General features: G+C 41.2%; 1 protein-coding gene across 1 annotated transcript in view; it reads right to left on the bottom strand.

The window, feature by feature from the left end:
- The window catches only part of ELMO1 (engulfment and cell motility 1), a 495,322-nt gene that overhangs the window by 406,234 nt on the left and 69,704 nt on the right, over window positions 1–19,384 (bottom strand). Inside the window, exon 4 of the mRNA XM_082847008.1 lies at window positions 18,617–18,689. Coding sequence (XP_082703134.1) covers window positions 18,617–18,689 — 73 coding nt within the window. The remainder of the gene's footprint in view (window positions 1–18,616; window positions 18,690–19,384) is intronic.

Genomic DNA, 19,384 nt, shown 5'->3' on the forward strand with positions numbered 1-19,384 from the left:
TCTGCAGAAAAAAGGATAAATCAACTGTGCTTTATTCATGCCATGGGACATTATTCATTATTTATCTCAAAAATATAACTTTGAGTGAAAAAATGAAATTGCACAATGTTACCTTCCATATGATACCAATCATTTAAATTTTAAAGTATAAAACAATTCTCTATATTATTCATGAATACATACATATGTAGAAAATCTATAAAACATTCATGAGAATAATATACATCCATTTCAGGCTAGTATTTACCTCTGGGGAGGGAGGAATAGGAGGAGAGGCAGGAGAAATGATAGAAGAGCGTTGCAGCTGGATTTGTACTTTTCTAAAAAAGAAAACCTGAAGCAACAGGCAAAATGTTAGGCTCTATTAACATCTAGATGATTGGGTGTATGGGTATCAGTTATATCATTTTCTGTACTTTTTTTTTTTTTTTTTTTTTTTTTTAGCGGTACGCGTGCCTCTCACTGTTGTGGCTTCCCCCGTTGCGCAGCACAGGCTCCAGACCCGCAGGCGCTCAGCGGCCATGGCTCACGGGTCCAGCCGCTCTGCAGCATGTGGGATCTTCCCGGACCAGGGCACGAACCCGTGTCCCCTGCATCGGCAGGCGGACTCTCAACCACTGCGCCACCAGGGAAGCCCCCATTTTCTGTACTTTTTGAGAGGTTTGAAATATTGCATGCTTTAGAAGTTTTAAATTACTATTTAAATGACTTCTGATTTCAAAACAATCACTAGTGCAAAACTCATCTGCCTAAATCAAAAGTAGTGGCTGGATTTCTTACATCTATGCATTACTTGGTAATGAAGGAACAATTAAAGATAAACATATATTTCAAACCAATGTGCTGACTATAAATTAGCCTTGTACAATCCCGCTCTTTTCCCTGCCAACAGCTACATTCTTAAAACAACCAAAATGCAGTCTTTTTAAAAAGTGCCTATTAGTCAAGCCAGTGGTTTTCAAATAATGGAATCTTTTTGTTCTAGAAAGGGAAAAAAATCCCTCAGAACCTAAAATAGACAAAGAGGTATTGTATTAATATTAACATGTTTTATGAGCTTAGGTTTGTAAATGTATACTTTTTAAGGTAATCAGCAAGAATAATGAGGTTTTTTTATGAACATAAAAATTTAATATCTGGCATTATGGATGATCATTACAATAATATAACAAGCTTCCACATTCAATTTGCTTTTGTGTTCTGTTACCTTATTCAATATAGAGAAAATCTGGATACATTCACACAATGTGCTCATTTTCTGTTGTTACAAAACAAATTACCAAAACCTTAGAAGCTGAAACAAATGTATGATGTCACAGTTTCTATGGGGTCAGGAGGGTAGCACATTTCAACTGGGTCCTCTGGTCGGGGTGACACAGGGCTGAAATCAAGGTGTCAGATGGCTGCATCCTTATTTGGAACTCAGAGGCCACTTCCAAGTTCATTCCAGTTGCTACTTAATTTGTTTCCTGTGGTTGTTTGACTAAGATCCCACTTCCTCCCACTTCCTCCCATTTCCTCACCAGCTGTTGACCAGGGATCATGCTCAACTCCCAGAGGCGGCTCTCAGGTATGGGTAGCCTTCTCCACAACCTGGCAATCTGCACCTTCTCAGGCCAACAGGAGAGCATCGCTTTAATGCTTCACCTTCTTTAAAGGGCCCATCTGATTAAGTCAGGTGCACAAGGCTAATCTCCCTTTTGATGAACCCAAAGCCAACCCAAAGTCAAGTGATCATGGACCTTAACTGTATCTGCAAATCCCTTTGACAAACTGTGATGTAATCACCTGAGTGACATCCCTTCAGATTCACAGGTCCAGACCACACTCAAGAGGAGGGATTTGTATGGGGAATGCAACAGTAGGGGATGGGAATCTTGGGCGCCACCTTAGAATTCTGCCTACCATACCCAGATATGTAGTTGTCAATTGTGACCTTTAAATCTCAGGAGTTTCTCCGGATGCTTGGAAAGGGAACAATAGGGCATTTTTTCTTTCAGATCTGTATAACTAACATCTAACCTCAACTCTCATTCCTCATAATAAATACTGGAAGTCAGGCAGAAAAGCACCCCAAGCTTACATAAAGGAATAAAATTGGGTCTTCCCCTGTTACTGGACACCTGACATGCAGCCCAGCCGAGAAGCCTGAACTAGCCCTGACTGTACACGAACCAGGCACTCAGGTGCGGCACAGGTAAACTTACTTAGGTGATTTTACTCGAGTGGGTAGATTCATGCCTGATTTAAAATAAAACACTCCAATCTTCCCAGTCAATGACACGTTTATAAGAAGTGTAAATGTATGCACAAGGATGAAGGAAATAAAATGCTTCATGTTGAGGTCAACCTAAAGTCAACTTAACCCAACAGCTTAAGTTAATAATAATAAGGTTATTACTACAGTTTATGTTGATTTTTTATTCATGTTGAAACAGTTCAAAATAACCATTTAAAAGGCCAGATAAATCAACTACTTCTGCAATTCATGACCCATCCCTAAAATCCCCTGAAATGGAACATTCTTCACAATAATATAGACAATCTCAGTGTCAGTTCCAAAGATGACACTCATAGTTGTGTGACCTAAACTCCAAAACCTCCCAAGACCTCTGTGAGCCCTAAATGCTTAAATGAAATCACTCATGAAAGTGCCCGGCACCCAAGGGGTCATCAGTAAGCAGTGGCTGAGTTAAGTCAGGACGACCCAGTTTGACTCTTCGTTCAACTTCTATTGATATTTTGTAAGGAAATGGTTAAGGAATTACACAAAGGCTCAGTTTAAGGAATGGACACTTTAGTGTTGTTTAAAGAAAAGGGAGAGAGAGAAAGAGGAAGAAAGGAAAAAAGCAAACAATCTAAAAATCAAAACAAAAAGAACTGACTTAAAAACTGAGTTCAATACTTCTCAGCCATTAATTTTGACGAATAAATAGGAAATATGACTCACTGAGGGATGACCGTGGGCTAAGCGCCTGGCAAAGTGTTTTGCCAGCATTATCCAATTTAATCTTCATTACATAGTGAAGTAGGCAGAGTACACTAACATGTTAAGATGCCCGCTATATATTAAGTTAAAATGCAAGTTATGAAAGAATGTGTATGCTATGATCACATTTTACAAAACAAATGCACACTCAAACTCAAATTTTGAAGTGTATATACTAAAATGTCAGTGGTTTTCTCTGAGCACTACGATTCTGATAATTAAAACAATTTGTACTCTTTTTTTTTACTTCTAATATGTCTCCAATGTGCTTATCTGTTTATGTAAATTTTTTAATGAAACTTGAGATTTCATATCTGTTTGCTTAGGAGTAGCAGATACTGAAAAAAGGGAAGTTTTATGTAAGTTGCATTATATTAGTCAAGTGGCACCTCACTATTTTTTTATACCTAAAAATCTAAACCTAACTACAGTGCTTGCAAGTCTAAAGTTTCAAGAGAGAGGGCATCTGAACATAGAGGAGAGAAAGAAAAGGAGATGAACAGAGACTAGGAAGAGAAATTTTTAAAAAGATGGCTAATAACCTAAAAAAGGAGATGGTAGTGAGGAAAGATGGAGTGAAAGAAAAATAAAGTTACAGACTAACAGAAAGGAAAGAAGGAAGGAAGGAAGGGGTCAGCAGGAAGAAAAAGGGTCAGAGGAGAACTAAAAATAAACAATAGGGAGCAGACTAACAATGAGAAAAGAGAAGAAATACATTTAAAAAATAAGAATAGAGGAGGAACCATCCCTTCCTATTCATCTCTAAATGAAATGGAAAAGCTTAGATAAGATCACAATGAATCACTTTTAAAGTTATTTTTTATTTTTTTGTATTTTTCCCCTGTAAGAGTGAGAAGTGATTGAAGAAGGTACTTGATAACCAAGGTTAACCTGCCCTGCACCAGCCCTAGAGACTTGATAGGACTGCAATTAACAAACCAGGTATCTTTCAGCTTTCTCTTTAGTCACAGTACCAAGCACAAGACTGTCTTTGATAAATGAAGAGCAGTTACTGGTTTACAAGTGGAGTTGATGGTAACAAAGCACTTATTTTTTAACTTTAATCTTCAGACACGGCAAAGGAAGTAAACCCATTTCCCCAAGAATTATACTCAAAAGAAGGTGTAAATATCAAGGTGCCTAATTCCCCCTAAATTCCTCTGAACATTTGTTCAATTTACCCAGCTTCCCCTCTCCACCCTTAAAAAGAAGCAATAATTTGTTCCTCCTCCTGTATCTTTTATCAATGTGGAAAATCACCTCATTGCTGCTCTATGTTTTAATGCTGTAAACTTCCTTCTATATTTCTTATTTTAACTACCTTTTCTTCTTCCTCTTAGCTTAAAAAGTTGAAATCTAGCAAAAGTAAAAGATAAATTTAATCCTTGGATAACTTCTGGAAAATAGTAACTCTATCTAACAGCTTTTTCCTGAAAAAGAAAGGTAATGGGATATGGCATATGGTGGTTTAATTAAAAAGCCCCAAAGTTGTTTGCCATCCTTTCCATAGAGAGGAGGAGCCCATGTCTTCTCCCCTTGAATCTGGGGAGGGTTATGACTAATTTCAGCAATAGAGTACAGCAGAAGATTCTACAGAACTTCCAAGGCTAGGTCATAAAGAGCCATACAGCTTCTTCTTGGTTCTCCTGGAATATTGGCTCTCAGGAAATGCCCTCTCAGGGGGGCTTCTAGGAACATTGCCACCATGCTGTGAGGAAGCCCAAGCCACATGGAAAGACCACAGGTAGGCAGTCCAGTGTACAGTCCCAACTGAGCTCTGCCTTTGCGTCATCCCAGCCCAGGAGCCAGACATGTAAGTGAAGAAGCTTCCAAATGATTCCAGCCCCCAGGTATTTGTGCCTTCCCAGATGAGACTCCAGACATCATCAGAGACAAGCCATCATCCTTGCTTTGCCATGTCCAAATGCCTCACCCAGAGAATCAGTAAGTATCATCTCCACTAACAATGGGTTTTGCTTCAGGTTACCAAATATGGGGTATTTTTAATGCAAAAATGAATGCAACTATGGAGATAAAAAGAAATGATCACGCAATAGTTATTACTGTAATGTAACTCTGATCACAGTGGAAAGTGTGTGGGCATCCTAGAGCCCCAAATGTCACAGAGTGGCATATCCAGAAACCAGCTGCAGGCTTACTACCTTTCTTGGGTTGAGGCAAGATCTCCTTCCTCTGCCCTCTCCCCAGTCTTTCTACCAAATTTTGTATCTTTCTTTTATTTTTCTTCTTCCTTTTGTTCATGCCTATCCCTCAAGTCTGCCCTTGAGTCACTGATTTACTGATGTAGTGGGTATTCATTTGTTCATTAAATAAATATTTTTTTGCGCATTGTTCTAGATACCGGGATAGTAAAGTGAGGATATCTAACTTTGCGACACTGTACAGCAAAGAACGTAATGAAATGTTTTTCACACTATGGATCACAATCAGTGATAGTCATGAAGTCATCCTGATGGATCCTAGCAAACATTTAAAAAACATAAAACAAAACAGAAAATAATAGACTAAAAATAAAAACAACAATGAAAACGCATTTCGGTGACTATTGTTTCATGACTATTTTGTTACCTTTGGCACAAGGTATATATTCTGTCTTCAACTTAAAACTTTGAGAAACATAGTGCAATAGCTATTCAAAAATAAACCTCATTCCTAGAGTATAAAAAACATGAATGGGATTGTACTTAGGAAATTTGCAATTAGGTTTCTGGCTTTGGGACACAATGTAAGAGTCGCAGGGCCATTCTCAGAACTAATCTCCTCTACTGATAATGGGTTTTTTCCTTTTTACTGTTGTTTGTTTTCTTTACAAGGGGTGTTCTGGTGTTTCTAGGATCATTTCTGGTAAACAAGTGCCTGCCTTTGCAGGAAACCCATGTGTCATTCATCCTGTAACTGAGCATTACACAGTTAAATGTTTCAGTACTTGAGTCAATCTATTCATTTGTTTAATAGCTGAACTGGAGAACATGGAATTATCATGACCTCTGGCATTTATCTTTGCCTGCAATTCTAGAAGCAGTAGTATCTTACCAAACACAAGCTAGGGAGCCTAAGCAAAAAAAGTTAGCCGCCTGTGCAATCATCTTGTTATAGCCTCTATCCAACAGTCGGTGGTAAACATTAAATAACAAGACATAAAACCCACTGACATCTGAGTAATGCTGGTGGCAGTCAGTACCCTCCTCTCCCCTGCTCCCTCTCATTTATATTACTCAACTTGGACTGTCTTTTTTTTTTTTACTTCATCCTGAAATAAGTATATACTCTTCCAAGTCCTCTCTAGAGGAAAAGCACTAAATGATTTTAAATGATAGCTCCCATCCAATTCCCAAACTCTTAATTAGAAAACTCTAAAAACACCCCAAAAATGTTTTTAGAGACTTCAGTAAGTTAAATGCCAATTTAGTTTGAGTCACTAAGAGCAAAGGTACCAGGAGAGAGGTGGGGCGACATTCCCAGAAAAGAAAACAGCTGGCTGAAGCCTAATGGCAGGGCTGGATAGCTCCTGGGGAAAGTTAGGACACTCTGATGCATGTATGCATGTGTACCAGTGTGTGAGTATACTTCAATTTTCACAGGTTGGGCTTGATGAATTGAGAAAGGGCTGAGGGAACCCAAGAGTAGTTCGTATCATTCTATCCCAAACAACATCCCAGGAACCAAAAACCCAAGTATGTTCATGTGGCTATCATCCTGCCCTTAGCTCAACTGCAGCCTTTTGTCTTTGGTGACTGAATTGGGAAAAATCCAATATGTTCTTAAAGTAAATATGAATAATATTAATAATCTTTTGGTTCCTGGCTTGGAGAAACTCAAAATGTAAGGTCTGGGGGATGATAATAAAACTTTCTTGGTTCACATGTGGCATGTTGCTATAGACTAAATGTTTGTGTCCACCCAAAAGCCATTTGTTAAATCCTAATGCCCAGTGTGATGGTATTATGAGGTGTGGCCTTTGGGAGGTGATTAGATGATGAGAGGGGAGCCCTCATGAATGGGATTAGTGCCCTTACGAAAGCTGCCTCTCCCTTTCTGCCTTATGAGGTTACAGCGACAGAGGGCCATCTATGAACCAGGAAGCAGCCCCTCACCAAGCACTGAATCTGCCAGCGCCTTCATCTTGAACTACCGGCCTCCAAAACTGTTGTTTGTAAGACACTCCGTCTATGGTATTTTTGACAGCCAAGCTGAAAGGACTAAGACACAACAAACACGATATGACAAATTCCAAAGTGCTTTTCCTGTTGCTCAAGATTCTTGCTACAACCTCTGTTCTTAGTGACTGGCTTTCACCGTATGTACATATAATTCCAACTGCAAACACTTGCATTCAATTGTTCCTTGGTTATTGGAAAATGTGTCACCACAGTGGAGTGTGACTATCCTAAGTTTCTCCTTCATTTAATGAAAAAGAGTATGTGGAGTGGGGAGAAAAATGCTGACAAGGTTTCAAAGTCACTGCCCATGTTTTCCTTCATGGAAACTCTAAAGCATGTATTTAAGCCTAGGAATCTCTCGACTCATCCGTGATCACTGCTTCCACAGAGCCAACTGCCGGAAATAAAGAACCGAAGATGGGTGAACTACAAGAATATCAACGGATCCCCCTGGGTGAAGTAAAGTAAAACTCACTTTCTCAGAATTGAACAACAAAAATCATAAAATTGGGGGTAAATTATCTGTCAAAACTACGGTGTGGTTCTTAGAAGTTGTTGTTTGCTATAATGAAAATAAACATGATAATACTGACTTTGAAATATTACTCTTTGATCATCTGCCTGATGAAGAATTATTTGTATGAGGTACCAGAGGGTCTCTTATTTTTCCCTCCCCATAGCTATTGCTGTGGACTAGAGATAAATTCATACAGCTGGCCAATTCTCAGAAACAGGTCATTTATTCTAAAGAAGGAGTACTTAAATCCATGGGACTGGGTTTAAGTATCATCTTATGAAATCTGATGAATCTTTAAAAATTTTAGTCGACACCCAGCACAGTATAAATATTATGTGTGTGTGTGTACGTACTTACTTTGGAAACGATAATTAATCAGTCCTGCGATACTAAAAGCCAACTTTTTAACACTGATTTAAGACTCTAAGAGGAGTATTAAGATTCATTTACTCACTCTATGATCCCTCCACTGTGAATAATCTGAAAGTTTATGTGCATATTCTGGTAATTGAATTAGCCAACATCATACATAATTTATTAAGCAACTAATTGTATCTTTTCTCTTACAGAGAAAACTGCATCACATAAAATCCACAAACAATCTTCGAACACCTGAAGAATATGTTCAAGGAACTACGAGACACTGCAGGGGCCCCAGAGGGAGAACACGAAGTTTTTGCTTGTAAGTCACTTGCAACTCCAGGGAGGGGAAAATACAAATTAGCACACAAATGGTTAAGTACCACTTCAAGGCAACAATAAAGACATGCAGATCCTGCTTAGCTATCAAATGGACCTAAGAGACAATAAAAAGACAATAATTCCTGTAGCAGCAGAGAAGAAGGGAAGAGATTTAGAGCTGAAGGACTGAATGAAGGCACTAATCTCCAACATCAGTATTAAGATTATTTCAGGCAAGCAGCTATGGTTTCTTCCAGCTCAGACAATTTAGGATTGGGAGGGAGAGGAGGGTCGGCTGTCCCGAAATGGCAGTCGTTTTAATGGCATTACTTCCTGGGTGTGTTTGTTGGTAAGACTCATCTCCCCCAGAAGCAAGGAGTCTGTCATTTCATCTCTTTATTCCCAGCATCTAATCTAGTGCCTGAAACAGAATGGGATGGAGGGAGGGAGGGTAGGCAGGACTGAATTCCAGGTGAGTAAAGCTACATGGGGGAGACACAGCAAGGTTTATTTGGAGAACGTTAAGGCAATTTGGCTAAAGCGGAGAGAACAAGAAAAAGATGGCAAAAAGAACATGTCGACTGGGGCTAGATTGTGACGCACACCCTGACGGCCAGGTTAGGAAGAAAGTTGGACCTCGTTCTCTCTCAGCAACAGTGAAAACCAAGCAGAATGATGTCCCCACTTCAGGCAGCGCACAGGACTTCTAGCCGATAAGAATTCACAACATGGGTTTTCTTCTGCAGACAAAAAATATTGCCTGCCATTTCAGTAAACAAAGAATGTTGTCTGCCATTCTGGTAAACAACAAATGTTGCTGCCATCAAGCCATCAGCCACAGCAGCGGTCCCCAACCTGTGCCCTGAGGGGAATTCAGGATGTAGAAAAACAGGATACCAACCCTAGATGGTTAAGATGCGTACCTAAGGAATAATTTCAGTGAGCCCATACTCTTGAATCCTCCCAAATGTAGAAAGCACTAAAATCATTAACTTGAGATGCCTGGTTTTTTGTGATTAGCGGTAATCTTTTGATGTTTGACTAAATGTTTTGGTGTTTTTTGATTTTTGTTTTGCAAAAATTCCTCTGTATCCTGGCTCGTCCCTTCCCTCTTTGGAACAGTTCCTCACAGCTACCTGAGAGGCTGTCTCCTGGGCTATAGTCCTCAGTAAAGTCCCTGAATAAAACATAACTGGCCACTTTTAGATCATGCATTTTTCTTCAGCCGACACATCGCATGCAGGAATACAGAGAAAGATCCAGAGGCTGCCCACATTTCTAACGGGTAATGTTCAAATGGGGCACTAGTACCACCTGGACTTGTTAAAAATGTTTGAAGTGCAGCCTTGATCTAGTGGATCTGCATGTCTAGATTTGAGGCTGTGATCTCCATTTGCATCTGAGAGCTTCTGGTTTGGAACTTGAAAATACCCTGAATAGAAATGACACAGCTTTACTATCTAAAAAATAAAGTACTGGGGCTTCCCTGGGGGCGCAGTGGTTGAGAGTCCGCCTGCCGATGCAGGGGACACGGGTTCGATCCGGATTTGAGATCCCACGTGCCGCGGAGCAGCTGGGCCCGTGAGCCATGGCCGCTGAGCCTGCGTGTCCAGAGCCTGTGCTCCGCAAGGGGAGAGGCCACAACAGTGAGAGGCCCGCATACCGGAAAAAAAAAAAAATAATAATAATAAATTAAAAAAATTAAGTACTGTACAACTTTGTAAATATGCTAGAAGCCATTGCATTGTACACTTGAAATGGTAGTTTTTATGGTGTAGGAATTATATCTCAATTAAGATGTTAAAAGCTTAGCACAGCGCTTGGCACATATGGGAAGTGAGTACAAGTTTCTTTCCTTGAATACATGCATGCATGGCTCTTTTCCTCCTGGCATGTTTTGACAGCCCTGGATTACGAGCTGGCAGATCCAAGACAAGCAGCCTGTCTAGAAGAGTTCAGTGCTTTCTAAAGGCTGGTGACGGGCATAAAGCAGCCAGCAGGGCAAGGAGCATCCACACCAGAAGTCAGGTTCAGTTATAAATCAAAAGAGAAAGAATTCAGCAGCGAGGCACATGTGAATGCGGAGTCTTTAACAAAGGGAGAGCAGGCAGCAGGGTATGAGAAAGGCAAGAGATGGGGCAACAGGGCAGCAAGAGAGAAATGCTGGGAGCCAGGAGCCCCAGGAGAGCTGAAGAGTCAGCGCAAGGTGAAAAGCGGGACCGTCTTTCTTTGCCCATTTCTGCCTGCTGAGAGCCAGTCCTGGAGGCACTGGCCCAGATCAGCAGGTGGCAACCCATGCTCATCACACCTGGCTGAGGGATAACTTGCTGAGGCAGCCACAGTGGCTTCTGTTGAACAAATCCGGAATCTTTTACCACAAGCAGCAGCAGAAAAAGGAATGTCGCATAGGATGTGTGGCTAGGTTAGGAAATTTACAATGCTCCTGGGCTCTGGTTTGCTCAAATTAAAATGCCTGTCCCAGTGAAAGTTCTTTGATCAAGAGTCACGGAGGGCTTCCTGGTGGCGCAGTGGTTGAGAATCTGCCTGCCAATGCAGGGGACACGGGTTCGAGCCCTGGTCTGGGAAGATCCCACATGCCCGCGGAGCAACTAGGCCCGTGAGCCACAACTACTGAGCCTCTGCGTCTGGAGCTTGTGCTCTGCAACAAGAGAGGGCGCGACAGTGAGAGGCCCGCGCACCGCAATGAAGAGTGGCCCCCGCTCGCCGCAACTAGAAGAAAGCCCTCGCACAGAAACGAAGAGCCAACACAGCAAAAATAAATAATTAATTAATTAAAAAAAAAAAAAAAAGAGTAACAGAGACCCAAGTACAGTGGTTTCAGGGGAAGGACTGTAAAGCCACAGGACATCCTCTCACAGGGATGCAAAGACAGGAAACAGAAAGCAGAGAGGAAATCAGGATTGGAAGCCGCTCCCTCTGCCCATCCTCTGACTCCCTCACAGGCCTTCATCCCCACTTATCTCAATCCTTTCTGCAGACTGGTGTTACTCTGTGTACCTATGGCCGGGGCTGCAAAGCCCCACATTCAGTTTGTAGGAAGATGCATCTGCCCTGACACCACAGCAGCTTTGACTCCATCTCGCCTTCCCGTCCTAGCAAACATCATCACCCAACTCACCTCTCAATTTCAGATTCCCAGAAGAGAAGCACGGTGCGGGGGGCCAGGGGGGCTCAGCTAGGGTAAGGTGTCAACTTCTGGTCCCCTTAGCTATTGGGGGCAATAGAGAAGGGACACATGGCACCAGGCCATAGGCTGCCCCTCCTAGGAGCCAGTGGACCGGCAGCTCCCCAGGAAAAGACATGCCTCAGTTTGCTTTGTATTTTGTTTGGTGCTGGTGCTGGTGGTGCTGGTGTGTGTATTACCTTCTTCAGGGAAGAACACATTCCAAACATGAGGTTTCCTTAAACTACTTAACATACAGCACTTGCATTTATTCTCCCTAGTTAATCCCCCACCTCGTAAATATTTTCAGTGACTTTCAAACATTTTTGACCCCAGGGTAAAAAATAAGACTAAACGTGTATTACATATGAATGCACATGAAACAAATATTTCACAAAGCAACACATGTAACACACTCTGTCTTCTATCCTGTTATAGTCCATTTTTTAATGCTCCTTCAACCTACTGAACTGATGTACCACCCACTAACAAGCGATAACCAACGGTTTGAAAAGCCCTACTATTACCTCTATTGTCCTGTAATTTTATCATTCAAAGACAATTTTACACTTTTCGCATTATACTCATATAGAAGAAAATTCCCCAATCCTTTTCCCAATAATACCCCAAACCCCACAATATCTTAGCCACTTTTTAAAAGATGAAGCAAGTGCACCAGAGATGTCTCGTGCACTGAACTGTTTTCATTACAGTGTCCTTGAGGCAGTCACATGACACCCCTGTGCTCAATTTGTTTAGTGACCAATAAGGACTCACGCCCTTGGGTTAACCAACCCAGCTGAGAAGCACCAACCATTGTCTCTGTGCAAAGCCAACCTTCCCACACAGGGATGGAACCAGCTCCCTTGGGCTCACCAGCCTCGTTCCAAATGGAAAAGAAACTCTGCTGGTAATGTGTGTATCTCTGGGGAACTTTTAAGGCAAATTACTTTGCTCGGCAATGCTGATGCAACTGGGTTATTGGGTCACGGGTATAAATAGGATCAAATGCTTTTTGGAGAACCAAGAGGTAGTAGAATGAGGACTGTCAGTAGAGGAAACCAGGGAGGTAAAAGAGAGGATGGAAAGATGGATTCCCACCTCCCGCGCCAAGAACTGGTGTGCCTTCCATCTGTGGCACAGCACGATGAGAACTGCCGAGATTCCTGCCTGTCCCACGGCACGGCCCAAGAGCACAGGACACTGGCTCTGGAGCCAGACTTCCTGTGTCCATCCCTGCTCTGTTGCTTACACCCCTGAGCCCCAGTTGTGCCCTCCAGAGAATGGAGCAGGTAACAATAAAGCCTGGTTCACAGGCTTCCTGTGAAGACTCAAGTACAACAAAGAGCCCACGTGAAGCGAAGCGTTTAGCTCAGCGCCTGCCACAGAGCAAGCATCCAACAAATGTTCAGGACCGTTGTTGCCGTCCCCCCGACTAACGCCCCAGCTGACCTGTGAAGGTGCCTAAAACTCAGAAACAGAGTTCTGCCTCTGAATGAATACTTTTCCCGTTAGTTTCTCAAAGCTCCGTTCAGACATGGCTAGCCCACTCCAGGACCCTTCTGGAGCCCTCTTCTCTTCTATAATCGTTTGGTTCCTGCCTCTTCGTCCTCAAAACCTGTGCCCACGTCAAGGTATTCTTCCCCCACTCGACCCTGAGATCCATGGATGCAGAGAATGAAAGGGATTCATCTCACTGAGCTCTTTGTAGAGCCCAGTGCTTGAAGTGAGACAGGTGAACTGAATTCCACACTATGATTGAGTAGTCTCCTGACCCGGGTCGGACATACAAGTCCCAGGGATACACAAGCCCTGTCTGCCCAGGGATTCGGGGAAGCTCAAGGCCTGTCTGAGAACACAGAGCACCTAGGAAGTGGGAATGGCATTAAAAAGGGGTGCCCTTCAAATGACCCCACTTCTTTCCCCGAAAGTTCCTGGGGCCAGCTTTGCAGAGAGGGCCTGGATGAGAAATGGATATCTCTATTCTTACAAAATAAAAACTTATAGAAATAAGATACTGCCATGGTATATCACTGTACTTCACACATTCTGAAGTAGGTCTTAGCACAGGGGACCAAAATACCGTCCTGAAATCATGAGAAAACTTCAATTGTCCACAAGTACACGACCTCCTAAAGATGCCCTCTACCATGCCCCATGCTTTCTGGGGACCTACCTGTCTGCATGCTTAGGGTTAAGGATGACAAGGCAATTTTCCTGTTTGCCTAAAAAATATGGTATTAATGCAATAATACTACCTTAGACAATTATACAGTCCAGACCAAAGGCAAATGAAAATGTGTTTTGCTAATCCCCAGTGAGTGGAAGATTATCTGTTACAACTTCCTCCAAGCCATCCTCTTAAGGAATAAAAAGGTCACAGACTAAAGCTGGTAAGCAATGCTCACAGGCTGTAACTTCCTGTATTTATTGTCCTGAGGCAATTACCATCAGGACCACTGGCCTGGTGTCAGCAAAAAAAAAAAGGAGCATCATAAACAAACCAGGGCCCAGGTAGTGGGGGCAGAGGGTTTCCAGGAGGTGGCACAGACAGCTTTGGAGGCAGACCCACCTGGGTCCAAGCCTCAGCTCAACCACTGCCCATCTGTATGACCTAAACGGGTTGTTGCATAATCTCTCTCTGTCTCACTTTCCTCATTGTAAAATGGAGATAATAATAACCTGCCTCATCAGACTGGAATGAAGATAATGGACTAAAATGCTTAGCCCTCTCTCTATATAAAATTCTTTTTTGGAAGACAAATTCCACTGGAATACTTAAAGTAAACAAATGGACTACATCAAATTAAAAAGCTTCTGCAGGGAGGGAGACGCAAGAGGGAAGAGATATGGGAACATATGTATATGTATAGCTGATTCACTTTGTTATAAAGCAAAAACTAACACACCATTGTAAAGCAATTATACCCCAATAAAGATGTTAAAAAAATAAATAAATAAAAAGCTTCTGCACAGCAAAGGAAACCATCAACAAAATGAAAAGGCAATATGTGGAAAAGAGAGAAATATCTGCAAATCATATGTCTGATAAGGGGTCAATATCCAAAATACGTTAACAAACTCACACAATTCAATAGAAAGAAAAGAAAAAAAAGCCCAATTTAAAAAATGGGCAGAGAAAGTGCATAGACATTTTTCCAAAGAAGACATACAAACAGTCAACACGTATATGACTAATCAACATCACTAATCATCAGGGACATGCAAATTAAAACCATAATGAGAAATCGCCTCACACCTGTTAGAATGGTTATTATCAAAAACAGAAAAAGAGAGAGATAAGTGCTGGTAAGGATGTGAAGAAAAGAGAGCCCTCATACACTGTCGGTGGGAATATAAATTGGTATAGGCACTATGGAGAACAGCATGAAGGTTCCTCAAAAAATCAAAAATGGAACTACACTAAGGATCCAACCGTCCCACTTCTGGGTATATATCCAAAGGAAATGAAAACAGGATATCGAAGAGGTATCTGTATTCCCATATCCGCTGCAGCATTATTCACAACTGCCAAGATATGGAAACAACCGAAGTGATGTCAACGTATGAAGGGATAAAGAAGATGTGGTAGATATATACAATAGAATACTATTCAGCCATGAGAAGGAAGGAAATCCTGCCATTTGCAACAACATGGATGAACCGTGAGGGCACCATGATAAGGGAAACAAGTCGGACAGAGAAAGACAAATACTGCATGGAATCACTTATCCGTGGAATCTTAAAAGAAAGTCAAACTCATTGAAACAGAGAGTAGAAAAAATGGTTGCCAGGGGCTGTAGGGTTGGGGGAAATAGAAAGAAGTAAGTAAAAGGGTACAACATTTCAGGTTATAAAATGACTACGTCTCAGGATCTAATGTAAAATATGGTGACTTAGTTGATAGCACTGTATAGTATAATTGAAATTTGCTATGAAAGTAGAATTTAAATGTTTTCACCAAATAAATAAATAGCGATGATGGATATGTTAATTAACAGGATGGGAATCCTTTCACAATGTATATGTATGTCAAATGACCATGACATATGCTTAAATATCTTACAATTTTGTTTGTCAATTACACCTCCGTAAAGCTGAAAAATACACAATTCACTTTTTATTTTGTATTTTCTCTCTCTGTGTCTGAGACATCACCCTGAAATATGAAAGTTTGTGGGGCAGAATTTGAACTTGTAAATAGCTGAATCTTAACTTTCTCTAAGGCATTTGCATGCCATGCTTCTGCTGAACACTGCTCAACAATGTGACATTTTTACCCCCTGCGATGAAAAACAGACGTTAATGGCCCAATAAGCAAATGAAGACAATTTCAGAAAATGGGCTTGGATAACATGAGAAAAGCAGGGGAGGTGCCTTCCTGAGGATCTTAGTAGAGAATCACAAGCATCTATCAGTTACAGAATATGTTAGCTTGTCCAGCCAGGGCTGGAGAATTTTTCTTCTTTAAAATTACAGGTGATATTTTACCTGTGTCAGAAGAAGGGAGACCACCTCACATACAAGGGAAAGTCATTAACTAAGAACATGCACAAGTTTCGAAAATTAGTCACCGGTTACCACGGTAACACAAATATCACCTAACAACTCACTGGGCTATAAGTAACCAAGATGATGCTAAATACATTACTTTAAAAAAAGGGGGGGAAATGGGCTCTATTTTTAAGAATACTTGCAAAGAACTAGATGGACCTAACCGCAGACTGAAGGCGGCCCAGGTTTGCCCCTGTGGACCCAGAACTCAAGATCCATCTCCTGCCCTTTGTGTGTCACGTTCTGTGTCACATGCATACACTGTGCTCTGTGACAGCTGTAGGAGGAAGAGTGATGACATTTTACTTACAAACAAAGAGCTGCAATTGGGAAAATGAGCCTCCTCATTCCCTAAACTTTTAGTAAAGGAAGAATCCTCACTACTGGCCAATGAAGAGAGACAGACAGATTGATGACAGATTTAGGTGGCAGTTCCTTTAAATTCAACATTCAGGATTTCCTCAGGCCAAACAAGATCTCTCAGAAAATAACTAGGATGCCCAATAAAATAATAATTTTCCCATTGTTCTGAGTAGTTTGAATTTTCTGATATTAATGTTAATATCAGAAAATTAGATATTAATGTTAATTAGAGTAAAAGCATAAATAGTATATGAATTTTTAAATTATTCTACGAATTGGCCGCACACAAACACCCTCCTAAATGAAACTTAGCACTTGACCTCTGTTCATAGTGCACAGTGCCTGGGACACTCAGGTCCCATCTCTTCAGAAAAGTGGCCCCAGAGCAGTGTTCCTCCAAGTAGTCCCTGGGTACCTGCATCAGAATTCCACAGAGGGCCCTTAAACTGCAAAATCCTAGGCCATATCCAAGGCTTGCTCATTCTGAGTCTCTGGGGTTGCGATCTGAAAAACCTACATTTTTAAATGATTCTCCCTGTGATGCTTATGTTCTCTAGTCTGAGAATTCCATCCTTAGTAAAATCACCAATACACTGAGGTCTCCTGAGAATGATGACAGAAGACAGGACAGCCACCAGGGGACACAAGCCAATGCAGTTAATCAAAGGCAGAGTTAACTGTGACTCAATGGCTTTTGGGGCACAGCCTAGGGTAAAAAACTAGCACAATATACTAGTATTATATACAGGTGTGTGTGTGACCTAAGTTTCTCAGAAACAACACAGGTGACGTACTGTGACCTATTTTACTCTATTATATTCCAATTTTTAATGCTATGAACACCCACTAAATTGATTTCACTACCCATTAAATGGTGATGTTTGAAAAACACTATTATAACTTCTGTTGTCCTATAATTTTATCACTTAATAATTTTTAAACTTTTTCATATTATATCCTAAATAGTAGACAGCCATCCAATCTTTTCCAATAATACCCCCAAAGTCACAATATTTTAGTTACCTTTAAAAGGTGAACCAAGGTAAATGAGACAGTCTTCTGTTTAAGGGTATCAACAATACATTCAACTGCTAACATTTAACTTTTATTTATTTATATCCGCTTTATCTCACCGAGAATAGCATGCAGATTATATAAATATAAAAGGAATAAAAATTCTGAAGAAAACGAAGCAAGGGGGAAGTAAAGACAGAAAACTGTTTGCGGGATGAATCAAAGCAACAAGTAAAAGGAATAAATACAACACAGGCCAGGAAATCTAGTCCACTTGTTAACTCTCAGCTCTCTGGCAATCAGTGTGCAGAAGAAAACATGATCAGTTATGAAAATTCCAGGGACCATCTGAGAAGAATAAAGCACTTTTTTCTGTGGTTTATTACCCCTGAGATATTGGCCAAGCCATCTGACTTCTATGATTCGGTTTCTTATCTGTTAACCAAAGCCACTGTGGTTTCCATCACAGATTAGTCTTGAGGACAAAATCAACAAACAGAGGTGATGTGCTTGGCCCAGTTCCTGGCACATAGTAGGTGCTGAATAAATGTTGGTTTTCCTTTCTCTCATTAGGGATCTAAGACATTCATTGTACTTGCTGCCAGAGCCACTGTAGTCTTCACAATTCCCTCCTTCTCCTCCAAGCTTCCTAAAGAGATAAAATCACCCAAGAAGAAAGCAGGTTCCCAAGAACCACAGAACACTCAGTGCCTATACAATGCCACCTTCGAAATGGTTTCTTGTCATTCTTTCAATAACTTTAAGCAGGGCTTAGAGGTTATTCTGAAAAAAAAATTCTGAGAAAGAAAAGCTAGACTAAGTCCTTAAGTATCAAATAAATGCTTTAACCAAGCAATAAGAAAGAGAGATAATTAGTAAATTCACAGTCAGAAGGCAAATGCTGTTGCTAAAACAGGACGCAGAAACATATTTGGTCTTCACTCTTGAATGGGCTAAATATCCCCTTGTTAATACTAAAGTAGCAGTTGTTTGCTTTGCAGACTCTATTTTTGTGGATGGTAGAGATGCAAAATTTAGACCAGCATGTTTAGTCCTGAGTAGAGGAAACATCATTTATGTTTTAATTTCCTTTAACTATAAGTGTCCCAGATTAAATAACGCGGTTGACCTACCTTTTCTGTGATATAGAAGTTTGAACTATCAGCATGCTGCAGTGCAAAGTATTCATGGTTGGCAAGGGACCACCTGAAAAATACAAGCATAAACTGATCAGAAAAAAACAAAAAAGGGGCATTTTCTTGTTTATAGTTTGATAGAGTTAGATGAAATAAACACCCTATGATTGGAATTGAGCCAGTACCCAAGTTACCCACAGTGCAGTTCCTAAAACAAAATGGCATTAGCCCCCCTTTCATGACCCTGAGACCAACCATTTCAGATGTGGGTCATCTAGGTGTTATTCCAAGCCTATTGCTCACCTTTAGGCATTTTATCTTTTTTGTTTGTTTGTTTTTTTGTGGTACACGGGCCTCTCACTGCTGTGGCCTCTCCCGTTGCGGAGCACAGGCTCCGGACGCCCAGGCCCAGCGGCCATGGCTCACGGGCCCAGCCGCTCCGCGGCACGTGGGATCCTCCCAGACCGGGGCACGAACCTGTGTCCCCTGCATCGGCAGGCGGACTCTCAACCACTGCGCCACCAGGGAAGCCCTAGGCATTTTATCTTCATGGCTTTGAGGGAAGGGTATTTAAATGTAAAGTTCCATTCCTCCCTATTATGAAGGAGTGAGTGGAGCAGAGAGAGGGAAATAAGTGCAATTTAAATTTTTGATAATGGTTACATTTCAATTGTCTCTGTAGTCTACAGTCCCCAATCGGTATGCTTGCTGTAGCTTGGAACGTTCCAATTAAGGATCTTAGGTCTTAAATAAATTCCAGGTAAT

The sequence above is a fragment of the Leucopleurus acutus genome, assembly GCF_964270905.1.
Source record: "Leucopleurus acutus genome assembly, chromosome: 9".
Lineage (NCBI taxonomy): Eukaryota > Metazoa > Chordata > Mammalia > Artiodactyla > Delphinidae > Leucopleurus > Leucopleurus acutus.